Here is a 15,559-nt window from a genome sequence, read left to right as displayed (position 1 = left end):
CCAGTTGTGCTGGAGACTGGACTCATCAAAAACATGCAGGACAGTGGTCCCTGAGGACCAGGGTTGGGGACCACTGAACAAACTGACAATTAAATATGATTTGTTGATTTCCTTCATAGGTTGAACATAATCTATTTCCTTCTTAGAGGAGATTGTAAAATTGTTGAAATGGTATAGACCAGGGGTGGGCAATCCTGGTCCTCAAATGCTGGTGTCCTGCAACTCTTAGATGTCTCCCTGATCACACTTGAATCCAACAGCTGAATCACCTCCTAAGAACAGTCAGGTTCTCCAGAGTCCTGCTAACGACCTCATTATTTGACTCAGGTGTGTTGAAGTAGAGACACATCTAAAATTTGCAGGAGACTGACCCTCGAGGCCTGGAGTAGCCCACCCCTGGTATAGACCAAGTGCACATATGAAGACACAAAGTCTAGAGAAAATGTATCTAATGTATCACCAATCTTTGATGATTGCCTGGATTTACTGTAAATTTTTCACTTTAGGTATAAATGATACCAAGTGATCTGCCAAAATTTAAAAATGATCTGGCAATAAATTCACCTAATTTAGACATAAACATGCAAAATACTTGCAGGCAATATACAACAGCTATTCAGTCAAAAGAACAACTGAAAAATCTGCAGTCAGTAAAACAATATTTAACAGTAAGGCTCTCAGTACCATAAATTATTAGTCAAATAAATCTCAACATTTATCATGAAACAAATATATCAAATAATGTCAAGTAATAAAGGAAACATTTATTCAAAGTCAAACAGATTGCATCAAAATAAACAATCCTGAGTTAATAAATCAAAACTTCCAGAGAGCAGCTAGCTGATTAATGCTGGTTCTGATTGGTTGGTTCTGACCGAGCTGAGTAATTCTGCAGAACAAGAGGAGGCAGAGGAGGTCGATTGTTTCAAAGATTTTCTCTCTTATATTAGGACATCGAAAGTTTTAATACATATCTAAAATCGTTTTGTTTAAGTTACATGCTCCAGCATTAAGCAGCTGTTTGGTGTGAGAGTCCACTGCTGGGTGGAGGTTGAGCGGCGCTCCGTCTGTGAAATATTACTACTAGTAGCGAGTAGCTGCAGTTCAACAGCCAGAGCAGAACCAGCGTCTTGCACCGCTAGCTCGAAGACTTGAATTATTTTTTGGGTTATTTGTTTAGTTTTATAACAGTGATGCTAATCGGGGTGAGTGCTGGTAGTTGTGTGCTGCTTTACCGAGAAGCAGTAAAGGGGCGGGGACGGAACAGTCTTATTTTAAAATGGGATCATTGCACTCTGGAAGTGAAGGGGGCGCCATTTCCTATATTATCCGCGGCCTCCCATTTTTATTTTCTTTTGAAATCAATGATATCTTCACCTTTAGAAAGGATTTTCACTCTCAGCATGTATTTGAACTTCTCTCTTTTATTTACTTCAGAACAGCTCACAGTTTTTAACAAATGGGCTCTTTGCACCTGCCGCGCTGACGTCACAACCGCATGCGCAAATGCGGCTCTCTTTTTTCCGCTTTGAGTTACCATGACAGCTAGAAAAGACAAAGTCTTATTTCAGACGCAAATAAAACAATACTATGAACATTGCTGTCTTCCTAATATAATGGGCTTTTAAGTTTTCATAGAATAGAATATAGAATAGAATAGAATAGAATTACTTTATTCATCCCAGCAGGGAAATTATTTCGCAGTTATAGCATAGAGACAAGACACACAACAACCACCACTGAGTAGCAATTGTAGACAAGATAAAAATAAAAAATAACATGCTGTCAGTATAAAAAGCAACTTAGAGCAGTCCTTGCAAAGATTTTAAAAAATGCAGATATAGTATGTATATGTAAATATATGTACAGCAGTGTGCCACAGTGCAGTTGTGCAAAATTGGACTGATTAGTGCAGAACAATGATTTAGCTTTTATTATACAGTGAGATGGCATGTGGCAGGAAGGATTTCTTGTATCTGTCCCTACGACAGTGGAGCTGGAGCAGTCTATGTGAGAAGGTGCTCCGCTGTCTGTCCACTATGTGGTGGAGAGGGTGCTGTTTATTGTCCATAATAGACAGAACCTTCTTCAGTGTCCTCCTCTCCACCACAGTTTCCAGGGACTCCAGCCTTAGTCCCAGTACAGAGCCAGCTTTCCTGATGATTTTGTCTGGTCTATTAGAGTCACTGGCTCTGATGCTGCTTCCCCAACACACAGCAGCAAAGAAGATGGCGCCGGCAACAACACTGTGATAAAAGGTCTCCAACATCTTGCTGCACACATTGAAGGATCTCATGGATTTCCAAGCGGTCCTGAATTAAGAAGACAGTGGCTTGTAAATATTCGTCGCTACCAGTTAAAGCTAACGCCGCACAGCAAAGTTTACAGCCTTCACTTCACTCCGGATCAACTTCTTCAGCCTAAAGAAGAAGGTAAAGGAGCCTCCTGTGTTATTTCCATGGACTCACTTCTGTATTCAGCCTGAAAGAGAGAGTTTATGGGAACTAGAGAACAGACCAGAGCCTGACAGCCGAGCAACTGATACACACTGCTGTAAACACCGTCCTGCTTCACAAGAAGCATGCAAAACTAATAAAGCGAAATAACACAGAGACCTTAAGGAACAGGACCACATTTTTCTAAAAGCAACAACTTTGAACCTGAACAGTCAGCTGAACTAGAACTCTGACACCAGAGCTGCTCTACTGTTAAGCTATGGGCTTGTTGTTCCTCAGGCTTCAGAAGCAAAAAGCCTGAACCGTAAAATCCCCGTTACTTGGTCTCTGACACTAACGACAATAAACACACGTAATATACTTGAACATAAGGTAAAAACATTGTCTGTTAATGAATGGATGAAAAATGTTTAGATACTTAAATAGCACATTTTTACAAGAAAAATGTCTAGCATAAGCTAAAGCTAATGTTAGCCACAAAGTTTAAAGAAAGTAAAACTCACCTTCGTATCTGTGTATAACGAGGCGAACATCTTAAAACCTTTTCTCCAGCTTACTTGTCAGGGCTTCGGATCGATGTTCATCATTAATTGTTACCTTGGACAAGCCCTGAAAACACCGAGTGTAAAGAGCCTTTTTCAATAGATCGGAAAAGATTGAGCCGCTTTTCCCCGAATGCGGAAGCTGAGGTGCAAAGAGCCCATTCTGTAGCTTTGGTGTTCTTCTAAATCTGCTCCCATCTTTTCGGCCCTGCTACTGCCTCTAGTGGTGTGGGGGTGGTAACACAACTAATCTAATTATATTACTAAATCAGAATACCACAAAGTTTTTATTATTTACTACTAATTTTGGCATTTCTGGCACCGTAAAACCTAATTTCCTTATAAAACACCATATTTTTTAATTTTCTCAAGGATGTAGAGCTAATTAAATGACATAAACAATACTTTTATACATTATAAATATCCATATGTCTCCATCAATTACAGGAGGAACTAATGAAATAAGGAGGCAACATGATCAACTATAATAAAAATTCAATTTGCAATGTATACATAAGAAATTTAATTGAGCAAAAGTCAATAACAAACAAATGAATTTGGTACAGAAGAATAACCCAGGTTGTTACAACCAGGGTTGTTAAACAGATACAAGCAAAAATTCACATTTTTGTTTTTATGGTGCCATGTATATTATTCTGTATATTAAGAAGTAGACTCTTATATATATGAAAAAATAAGATGGAACTATTTAGTTTATCAACGTGGTAATTTTCCTTCAACCATAAAACAATAAGTCATATTCATATCATCACATTATCAACAATTTGTGAATAGAGCAAAACACTGAGCAAGCTACAGGTAAATGTTATAATTTAGTTCAGAATAATCATTGCACTGTCAATAAATTACTTCTAATAAATGTTCTTAGCTGCCAGAGGAACACAGTAACGCCTTCATGAGCTCAGAGGTTCAAACTGACAAAAAACAAGGATGGATGCTCTCTACTAAAATATTTCTTGCCGTCTTTCATGTTCTTTCAGCCAACAGTTGAGACAGAGTTGTTTTTGGTTTTACCACTATTTACCTGCTGTTTTACCTGCCATTGAAAGTTTTCTTAAAAGATTGTCAGTTAGTCTGCAGCTCATGTGAAAAAAACAACTGAGGAGATAAAAAGTTAAAACTTGACTTAAGATGTTGTTTTAACTTGAGTTGAGTTAAAACTCTAGTTAGAATGTTAGGTTTTAACATTTTAACTCACCAACCTCTACCTAACTAGAGGTTGTTAAGTACAGGGTTACAAGATCACTAGATCATCTTAAAAGATAGTGTTTAAGGAATGACACAAGAAATTTAAAATTTGCCACAGTTTCAACAGGTTGGCCCTCAAGTGAAACTGGAATCACTTTCAGGTTTTGTTTATCTCATTTAATTTGCTCTACTTCCTTAAGGAAATGAAAAGGTATGTTTTTTGTGAGGGAATTAATATTTTATGGTTCCAGTATTATGCCAGAATTAATAATAAATAATCAAGACTTTGTGGTTTTCTGATTTAGTAATGTAATTAGATGAGTTGTGTTACCACCCCCACGCCACTAGAGGCAGTAGCAGGGCCGAATAGATGCGACTAAGGAACAGATGTAAGAGTACACAGAAAATAGGCATCATGTTTTAATTGGGATACAATGTAACATTTTAAAGTTTTAGTGCAATTATAGCAACGACTTGATAAACAGGTGTGTCTTGTGAGTTTGGCAGGCTAATTAAACAATGATTTGATGTCATGATGTCTACTATCTTCCAAAAGAGCCTTTGTGGGAAAAAGAACAGACCTGACACTGACTCAATCTGCTGGAACACTACCTCTCCTGACTCCCAAATCTCACGTTTTTAATAAGCCACATTTCAAGACAAGCAATGAAATTCAGTATAATGAATTCTTTAAGAATTATGGTTTATTATTTTAAACTATTATTTATGGAATACTGTATACAAAAAAACCACTCATGAAATTAAAAGTGCACAGATGGTCTCAATGGACTGACATATTACAAAGCAACATATAAGTATTTCACCTATTTGTTGAATTTCCTTTTGAGCATATCTATAATTTGCATCTCGCATCTTGAAAAGCTGAAATCAATTTTACTTGATACACCATCTGCTGGGGCACCACTCATTTTCCTTAATGCTGAATGGGTGTACCCTCAAGAGTGGAGATTAGGAAGATTGTAGATGTTAGCTTAGATGTGCTAAGGCTGTTTCCACTGTTCGTATTAATGAAAATTAGTTTTCACCATTGTTTAAGGCCTGGTGGACAATATATGTAGTGTCTGAGTATGTTACAGGGCTAAGCGTTCTGTTTTTATTGTAGAGATCCCAAGTTCAAACAGAAGTATAAACGTTTTTAGGATTTTTTTTCCCCAGGTTTTTGCTTGTTTTTTATTAATCTATTTAAATAGTTTACAGTTAGATTTTGTTCAAAACCAGTCTGGCACAATGATTGACTTAGAAGTATCAGTGCATCAATGAAGTATCAACGCATTTAATTAATAATAACTCATTAAATACTAAACAAATTTTCACACTTTTTTTGCTGGAAACTTTATTCAAACAGCTATCAAAGCTGCATGTACAAGGACATTTTTTAAAAAGTTTGATACGTGGTTGAGGATATTTAATATTATAAAAATATACTACTTTATTTTATTTCTAAAGTAAAATGATATTTTAATAAAATATTTTATTTTAGAAATAAAAAGTTAATTTATTTCTAAGGTTAGCTCTCAGATAATCTAAATCAATGTTAGGAAATGATTCAAACTTTTTAACATTTATGAAATCTCAGTTACCCTTCATAGCGGGAGCTGAACCCCGGTATTACACCAAGCACATATAAAGTAAACTTTTTACAATTCAACAGACAGGCAGCAGTGCATATTTTAGCTAAAGCTGTTAGCTTACGTTCCAATGTAGTCTGTTTCCTTCATACACAGTTGGAGAATGGTAATTTGATATTAGCCATGGTAACATTAATTAGCCATGGTAACTGCACTAGTTACCATGGCTAACTAACACATAAATACTGTTATTAACCTTACTTTTTGCTGTATTCTAAAGATGAATGTCCATTATATTATATTATCATATTACTATTGTAACTAATGTATTGAAATGCATTATTTAAACTAGCACAGATTTTATTTTCAAACAGGAAATTGAACTGAGATATTCTGTTTTGAACATTAATTTGTCTCAGCAGTTTATTTTTGTCTTTTTTTTTTGCTATTTCTGTTGTTCCTCTGATCAGTTCCCTGCAGTGTCTGATTCAACTGTTACCACTAATTCAATGGTCAGAAACTAAGACCAGCATCTCGGCAATCATTTTGAAGCTCCAGTCCCTACACATGTCCTTTTCTCTAATCATGTTTTGTATTGCCAGGGCATCACTATGGCATCGTGGATATTTCATATGTATGTGATGGTGCTGTCTACCTTCATCAGCTGCAGCCAAAGCAAGAGGGACAAAGTCCTCTACTGTTCTGGTAAGAAGCAATAATGCAATGTGCCCCTCCCCCACTACTTTCTGTGAGATTTAACATGTTGGCAATTAAAACCTGCATCAGGTATTGGCATCAAAGAGGCAGGAGGTTATGACTGAGTGTGTGACTGACTATGTAAAGTTTTGTGTAAACAACACAATTTCCAACTCTATAGTAAGGTATTTTCCAAGAAACAAACTCTGGATTGCCAGTAATCTGAAGAAAAACCTTTTAAAAACAGCCTTGAGGGAAGGTTGCAATGAATTATTGAGGAGTATACAACAGCCTCCTATAGTCAAGATTAGAGACGGCAATTAGGCCTACAGGAAGAACCTGGATTATGCTCCAGCAGAAGATTAAAAGAGATGTGTGGACATTAGTGACGTCCAGGGGCGACGTATAGGGGGGAAAGGTTATGACAATTCTAAAGGGCCCCTGAACGACAGGGGGCCCTCCACAGTTTATTTATTTATTTTTTGTTCATAGGAATAAAAAAAAAAATTGGTGCCCTGTCAAGTTACAAAATTAATCATATTGTGTTTTCGAAGATTGTTTTCAGCAGTAAAAATTTAATGTTCCCACTCCCAGACCAAAAAACACACATCCATATTTGCCCTGAACCCCCCTGGACCTGCATGAAATGGTTCGTTCCTGCTTGGCGGGCTTGACGGTGTTCAGCAGCAGTCAGTAGAAGATACAAACGACTGTGGCAGTTACTACACCACTACAAAAAATTATAAAATCAGGTTTTCAAAAAAAAAAAAAAAAAATAGGGATAGAGAGAAAGGCAAGAGTGGCAATTTATAACCCAGTTTTTCTCCAAGAGAGGTGGGTAGACTGTGTGAGATTATCAACCATTTAGCACAGTTAGCTTAGCTACAGACTGTTTGCCTCCATTTCACTAGCATTTAAAGAATTAAGGAAAAAAATTCCAAGATATTCATATATTTAACGTGTCCCTGTACCTTTTACCACTTAACAGATGAGTCAGTCAGCAGCAGCTCTAACTCACGTCCCTCCTGACCAGCCTCTCCTAAGTGAAATTAAAACTGTAGTATAACTTTTATTAAAAAAATATATATATATTTTTTCACATATTTGTTAAAACTGTCATTATGTTGTGACATTATGGAATGAGAGATAATCTGTTAAAAATCTATTTCCTCTGCTTTCTCAAAGTGCTAGAAACAACCAGTCAGTGGCAGGAGAGTTTTAGTGCTGTCAATCACAATCTCATGTGGCTGCTCATCCTTCCTCCCCCTCACTCTGTGCTATGCTGCAGCTAGCATAGCCTGTTGTAAGTGCTCAATCTAGTTAGCATAGCTACCAGTGACGGCAGATAAATGGTTTCCTGTAAAGAAATGTTGTTTCTCCACCATTAGCACATTTAGCAGTGAGTGAATGAGGTTGATTGACAGCACTAAGAACCTCCTCCTGGTTCTGATTGGTTGTTTTGGCTGGAATGTTGCAATACGTTAGCCAGTAATAGTGATTCAGGGACGAGGTGGAGGAGATTGATTGTTTTCTCAGATTATCTGCCTCATAACAAACTGTCACGGTGATAGCTTTAACAAATATGGAGAAAACATATTTTTTTATTAGTTATATACTGCAGCTTGAATAAAATGCAACTACATAGCATTTTTTGAGAAGTCTGGATTGCTTTATGTGTATTTTCCATGTTGCTTTTGATTGTTGCTCATGGAGAGAGACATTTCAGTAAGCTAAAACTAATAGAAAAAATGTAAGCAACCTACTTGCATACTGTATGCGGATTGTTGGATGTTAAAGTCATGAGCAGTAAATATTGTGCTAGTTATCAGTATTGAAACAAAGAAAGCAAGGCAGTTGCAAGCCTTTAAAATTGTGATGCTTTTTATGGGTCAAAGAGACTCAAAAAATTGTAACAGCAGCTGCGCAGGAGGGACCCAAGATTCCTGGCAGCGCCCCTTGTGATGTCAGACCACTTTTTTCAGCAACAAGTAATCTAACGTGTTGCTATTTCAAATCCAGTAGTCAGACTACAGTTACTTATCGAACTCACTGTGCGTTACTATTCTCTTTTGTAATTTAATTTTATTTCCTCTACACGTCTTCGGGAGCGACCGCTGTTTCTATGCAACAGTATCATCAGCGACAGAAACATAAACAATGGAGGGAAGAGGGAGATGCGCATTTTGTTGCTGGAAAAATAGAAACTATTTTGAGTTTTGCTCGCCAAGTCTGATTATTATAAGCAGCTTTGGGCTTGTGTTTTTCTAAAGTCGCTTGCAGATTTAATGAGTCGCGGGTTGCGCTTTTTGGGCTTGGAAATAAACAGACATAAACCCCAGAATGTGTCTGACATCCAGTTAGTTTTAGCTCTCCATGCTCTCCATGTCCATCATTTCCCAGATGATCCGTCCCGTTGTGTCTTTGTTAATGTCAAGTTAATATTTTACCTGACAGACGTCGAGCTTCACGTTGCGCTACAAAAAACTGCGCAATAAACGTGAAAACAGCCACGAATGAAGATGTCTGTAGAGTTGTGCAACTAAACGGCATTATAATAATTAATGTTAAGATAAATGTCACAAATCTGTGCAGCGGGACATCCGAGTTGTGGAGTGGCAGGAGGAGCGCTGTGCTCTGACAGCAAGCAGGGCCTAATGCAGAACCTGGATGATGGACTATAAAATCCTATTTATAGTTTTCCAGACAATAGAAACACAAAAACACGAACAAATTACTAAAGTTTTTTTTGTACTGTTGTAACCATTAAACAATCTCCCCTTCAGTTCAACCATATAAGTGGAAATATATTGTTGATGTTACTATTATAAAATAACTTGTAATTAAGTATTGGCAAAAATCAATGTAATTTTCACAAGAGGTGGAGCGTTGTTGTTAGCAGCTGCTGAAAGTAACTAAAAATGTTACTTTTAATGTAACTTAGTTACTCTCCAAATCAAGTAGTCAGTAATCTAACTAAGCTACTTTTTCAAGGAGTAATCAGTAATCTGATTAAAGTTACTTATTCAAAGTAACTATGCCATCACTGGTGGTCATAGGTTTCAAGCAGAAATGTGACCAGATCAATAAAGCCAATGAACTGAACACTCTTTAACAGGTCAAGTTTTGAAACAGACTCTGTGTTCTCCTCTCCTGTCCCAGATCCCCAAACAGATCTCCCACCATCCCTTGCCCACCAACCTTTTCTGTCACACCTGAAATATTTCATTTACCTTTGTCACGGATGCTCCTTTGGCTTTATCACATTATTTAACAAAATCATGTGATGTTGGTGCTCCTATTTTCTCCCCAACCCACTTTCCTGTCTCTAGAGGTCAGAGGAAGAGGCAGCTCAGGGAACAGGAACAAAGCCACAGTACAGTTCCACATTATGTCAGCCAGTTCTAAAGGCCTGTACAAACCAGCTATGTGGGATTCTAAATCACATCTTCCATCTTTTCCCACCCCAGAAAAGTTTCAATCACTGTGGAAGACTTACTAGGGCTGTTGTAAAAGAATATTTTAGCAATCGAGTACTCTATAGAATATTTTTACAATTATCTGAGGAATCATTCTGTCTTTCTTTTTCTCTCTCGTTCATTCCTATCGTTCACTCCAAAACCGTGACGACGCGATTCCGACGCCACAAAAGCTGTAATAGTCCATCCATCGCACCGCATACTTGAACAATAACTGTAAATACTCCAGTGTTCACCTGGACAACAAACCAAACTGGAGATCCAACAGTGAAGCTGTCTACAAAATGTGACAAAACAGTCTGTACTTCTTGAGGACGTTTAGATCTTTTTATTGTTTGTAGAAAGATGTAGATCAGGGGTCTGCAACTCCATACCTTGGGGACTAGTGTCCTGCAAATTTAGATGCGTTTCTGATACAATACATCTCAGTCAAATAATCAGTATATTAGCAGAGCTAATACTGATGTGGTGATTCAGTCACTTGATTTAGGTGTGTTGGGCCAAGGACACATCTAAAAGATGCAGGATACCTGCACTGGAGGCCTGGACTCCAGTGCAGGTCACTGCATCACTGTTGTATATACAGTAGATCTTCTACAACAGTGATGCCCAGTCTTAAAAAGCTGTTTTCCTTCCTGGAACTTTTAGATCAAGGCTGCCCAAGTCCAGTCCTTGATGGGGAACATCCTGCCACCTGTAGATGGATTCCTAACCCCAATGCACCTGAATTAACTGAATGTCTGAGGCAGGCCTCTGCAACATATGAGTCGAATGACTGCTGGTGAGAGAATTGCTTTCTTTGATTGATGTGCATTGTGATGCATCTAAAAGTTCCAGAAAGGTAACTCTCAAGGACTTCACCTGGGCAGCCCTGTTTCCAGGTGTTATTCTCCAACACACCTGGATTGAATGGCAGATTCTCTCACCAGCAGTCTTTTATAATTAATCAAAAAAAGCATGACCTAGCTCTGCATAAAATATTCGTAGAAATTTAAAACACGATATTGGTCCGAATAAGAGAGATTCTTTTTTTCATGTTAATTGCCATTAGCTAAAACTATAATTCTGTCTTCTTGTTCTCTCTCCCACCCCCATCCCCCACCCCCCCAGCTTGTAAGGCGATTGTGGATGAGCTGAACTACTCAATCAGTCAGGTGGACCCAAAGATGACCATTAATGTAGGGAGCTTTAGACTCAACCCTGATGGGACCATGACAGACAAAAAGGTAGAGCGTTTGTTGAATACTGTACATTTAAACCTCTTTGTTGTAACAGTTATCTGACTTTTCATACACTTTTAACACATTTCACTGCTGTCAAGGCTTTGCTGAAGGTCCTGATTATGACTGGACATGAGGCTAAAATGATATTTTATCCTGCAATTGATGTTCTTGAGAGCTTCTAAACGTGGCAGTGTTTAGGATCCTGAAGTATTGAGATCAAGACTGCCATTTATACACCGAATTTCAAAAAGAAAAAGTATTTCTGAAAGTACATTTTATTTGGGTGACTGAGAACTCAAGAAGATGTTTTATTAATTCTTGGCTAGTTATACCTTTTAAAAAGAGTTATATATTATTTGAATTAAGGCTGGGTGACATGGCTGAAAAATGTATCAGGACAGGTTTGATGTGCTAGTTGGGCGCCTAACTCCGTTACTTCTCTACCAAGGCCACCACTGCACACCTGTCAAACCTGCACAGAGAGTGGTAATCACACTATGCGTCCTAGTGACTGATTGAGCTGACTGTCTGTTGCATAAAAAATAGATTGATGTGAACACAGTTTAGTGTCATGCAGTTTCCTGTGCAAGTCATCAAATCTACAGTCGTAAAAATGCACCTTTTTTGCGGACGTGTCTGGCAAACATTTGCTCTGAGTCCATGTGTTACAAACCTCAAGGTCTTGGGGTTCAGGGCTGGTGACATAAAGGTGTCCAGAGAAAGAAAGGTGGAATTTAAAATGGTTTCTAACAAAACATGCTTGCATGTTTGATGTAGGAAAACAATTTTGATAACCTTTGATCTTGAATGCTTCAAGACAGTGCTGAGTGATTGTGAAACCTGTATCTCAAAAGCTGTAGGAGGAGTTTGCTCAGATACAACATATGTAACAGAGACAAAATGGCTTTGATCCAAAATGGCCGACTTCCTATAGGAAGCTTGGCTGAAATATGTGGAATTTAGAGCTAAATGTATGGCAACGGCATGACCTCTGACTTTGCCACGTTGCTATGGCAATGACCACCAAAAAAACTCTTTGTGCTTTAAAGCAAATCAATCCAACTTGTTTTCTGTTTTCTGACAAAAGACAATCTTGATTAGCCCAAGAGGCTAGAGACTGAGTTTTCCAAGAAAAAAAAGTGACTTCCTCTTCTGAGGGGGCGGGGCTTGTAGGATGCAGAATATGATGACATATCTCATACCAAGTTGGTCATTGTGTGTGAAAGTTGGAGCCTTTTGTTTGCTTTGACAAGTGTGCTAAGTTTGCTACAAAATGCTCAAAACGTCACTTTCAGTCTTGCATCCATTAACTGCATACTGATCAAAAATGAACGCAATACTTCAAAAACCCTAGGAGTAGTTTGTTAAAGTTTGAGGTGTGTAAACATCAAAAATGGCCAAAGTTTGCCCTTCGACCCAAAACGGCCGCCTCCATGTACGTTTTGTGGCATACCTATAAAAGACTTATTTTTCTTGTTTGGGGGTGTTCTTCCTACATATTGAGTTTCATTTCTCTATGACATATGATTGTTTGTCCTATCTCACACACACTTGCGATTCTATTAAAATCGTTTTGCGTGGGGGATAATTTTTGTATCATTTCGCCTAATGATTTAGAGCAGAGACTGGAAGTCAGTCCATCTTGCTCAACATCAGTGTTGAACCTCATAAATGCACTGGTTAAAAATGTCATTAATGCATTTCAAAACTTTGTGAAAACCTCCACCAAAGAGCTAAAGTTGTTGTATAAAAAGTAAAAATGGAATTTCATGCCTTTTTATATGTTGGCGACTGGTGCTCCAAAACTTTGGGCAAAATAGTACCAACAATCCAAAGTGTTCCTTTAAATTACAAGACATTCCACCTTCATCGACTGGAATAATGACTGTTATGTGACCACATAAAACACTATGCATCTTAATTAATAGAAAATCTAGGATGCAGGATGACTTAATTTAGATTGCTCTAGAAATATTATGAGTTGCACCATCTGTCACTAAAGCTGCATCTTTAAGGGTAGGGTTAGGGTTAGGGTTAGGGTTAGTTGCAGGGTTTCCCCCAGTGTATTATAGGCCTGGCAGCCCGTCATGCTTTACTAGCCCCACCGCCAGGCTAAGCCTTTCTTGTTTATGTTTTTAGGAAAATAATAATAAAATAATAATTTTTAAAAAACAAAACCTTTTTTTTTTTATTTTAAACCGGCGCCTCTGCTCGTTGCCTCGCACACTGCAGCAGCTGGATGTCTTAAGTTTACTTCAGCGCGGATTGCACGCGCCTCCTTTCACTCAAACTGGACACAGGCTGACCTGTATGGATATTTACATCAATCCCCTGTGAGGAATTCTGTTTCTTTCCAGAGTGTTTGATCAAGGTAAGAGTTTAAACCCCACTGCGTTAGCTCTGGTTAAGTCACACTTTCAGAGATGTGGGTTGAGGAGCAGTTAGTATGATTTATTTTTGTGAACAAAGAATTATATGCGGACTTTACAGCTCAACACGCTGCTCAGCGCCCGGCTCTGTGTGCGCTGATGAGGTGTATGTGGTCCTGGTTGGCAGGTGCGTTAGTGGTTAACGAATCAGCGCTAACCTCATCCTGCAGGTTCAGCCCGCTGAGGAGCTTTCGCGCTGGTTTTATATTATTTTATTATTATTATTGGTATTATTTTTCAGTTTACACGGTGCAACAAACCATATTAAATGCTTTGTCCATGTAGCCAGAGTTAATGTGCGAGGCTGCGCGGAGATTTGAGAAACGCGTTCCATAAACTCTACCAAACAAAATAGTTTCTGTGTCCCCTTGTTTAAAACTCAGCAGACACGAAATGGAAGAGCTACTAAAGCCACATTAGCAGCATTGAATTAAATATCCTGTTTGTGCAGCGGATTTAACTCCTCATGAAGGGCCGGTCCAAGGCTGTATGAGGCCTGGAGCAGAATCTGACTTGGGGGGCCCCTCTTACTGCTAAAAACATCAGCACCTCTAACAGCTTCTGTGTTACATTTAATCTGGGGGAGGGAGACTAGTTTAATTGGCCAACCTAAAAAGCAGCAAGTTATAATTGCAGTTCATTAATTTGTATTTGTGAACAAACAGAGATTAAACTCATAGCATCAGATTGTTGCTATGGTAACAAAACAGTTTAACTATGAATATTGTTTACAAAGTAAACTTGCCAGCTCCTTAAAATCTTACATATAAATGTTAAACAATTTAAAATCTTTTAATTTATGTATGCTGAAACCATTAAATCATATTTAGCAGCATTGATAATCTCAAACAAATGTTACATTTATGTATGGTTTGTGTTAAAATATTAGCATTTATGGTCCCCTGAAGTCCTGGGGGCCTTATGAAGCTGCTGACTTAATTTGGATTAAAAAGAAGTGCAAATAATTGATATTCATTTTAATTGTATTTTTTAATTTATTGTTTTAAAGACTAGTTGTGGGCTTAAATAGCGTTTCACTGGCGCTGTTTTCCTGTAACATATAATTACCCAGTAATATTCTTACATCTCCTGTCAACTTAACATCTTTTAATGCAAAAACATGGTGGATCGCTGGTGGACCGCCTCGGCGCCCCGACCACCGGGCTTAGCAAGTTTTCTGGGGGAAACCCTGAGTTGAAAAGGTCACTTCAAGCTATAATCCATCATTTCCATGTTGCAAATGGAAAGAATGTTAAAATATGTCTAGAAATTAGGTAGTAACTGCAGTTAAATATTCTCTCCTTCATTTGACCCAGACACAGAAAATATGAGACACAGCTGAAGCCAAGCATTGTGGAATGAATATAGTATCTTTTTAGAGAGAAGTTAATGAGAGATTCTGTACTGTAATAGCTGTTGATGAAAGCATTTTGTGATCATTTAAACTTTATGCTCACCACAACTGTGGTTGACTCACTGCTATTTAGCCTAGCCATAGGACAAAACATTTTTGTATTTTTCCCCTACAACTTTGGATTGTTTTCCCGCTTGAATCTAAGATTCTAGTTGTTGTATGCCCCTGGTGTAAAAGATGTTTCTAAAATATTTTGGGATTTATTTTTAATATTAAGCTACTTTTATAACTGTTGCTCTCAAATAGTGACACATCTCTCATCTCATGAAGCTCAGGTCTTTTAACATCTGCAGTAAGATGCTGTTCATGTTCTATCAGTCATCAGTGGCTAGTTCTATCTTCAATGCAGTGCTGTGTTGGGAAGCTGCAATGAAGGTGAAAGACTCAAAATAACTCAACAAACTGACAAAAAAGGTTGAGTCAGTTGTAGGGATCAAGCTGGCTCCACTGGAAAAGATGACAAGAGACCGAATGCTGAAGAATTATCAACTATCTCATCTCCTCTACAGCATGGTGAACAGTCTA

At 38.0% G+C, this 15,559-nt stretch overlaps 1 protein-coding gene across 1 annotated transcript in view; it reads left to right on the top strand.

Annotated features, from left to right (window-relative positions):
• The window catches only part of cnpy1 (canopy FGF signaling regulator 1), a 37,176-nt gene that overhangs the window by 2,034 nt on the left and 19,583 nt on the right, over nucleotides 1-15,559 (top strand). The window contains exons 2-3 of the mRNA XM_028021527.1: nucleotides 6,399-6,501; nucleotides 11,079-11,194. Coding sequence (XP_027877328.1) covers nucleotides 6,408-6,501; nucleotides 11,079-11,194 — 210 coding nt within the window. The 5' untranslated portion in view covers nucleotides 6,399-6,407. The remainder of the gene's footprint in view (nucleotides 1-6,398; nucleotides 6,502-11,078; nucleotides 11,195-15,559) is intronic.

The sequence above is a fragment of the Xiphophorus couchianus genome, chromosome 6, assembly GCF_001444195.1.
Source record: "Xiphophorus couchianus chromosome 6, X_couchianus-1.0, whole genome shotgun sequence".
NCBI lineage: Eukaryota > Metazoa > Chordata > Actinopteri > Cyprinodontiformes > Poeciliidae > Xiphophorus > Xiphophorus couchianus.
This window is presented reverse-complemented; position numbering and strand designations above follow the sequence as displayed.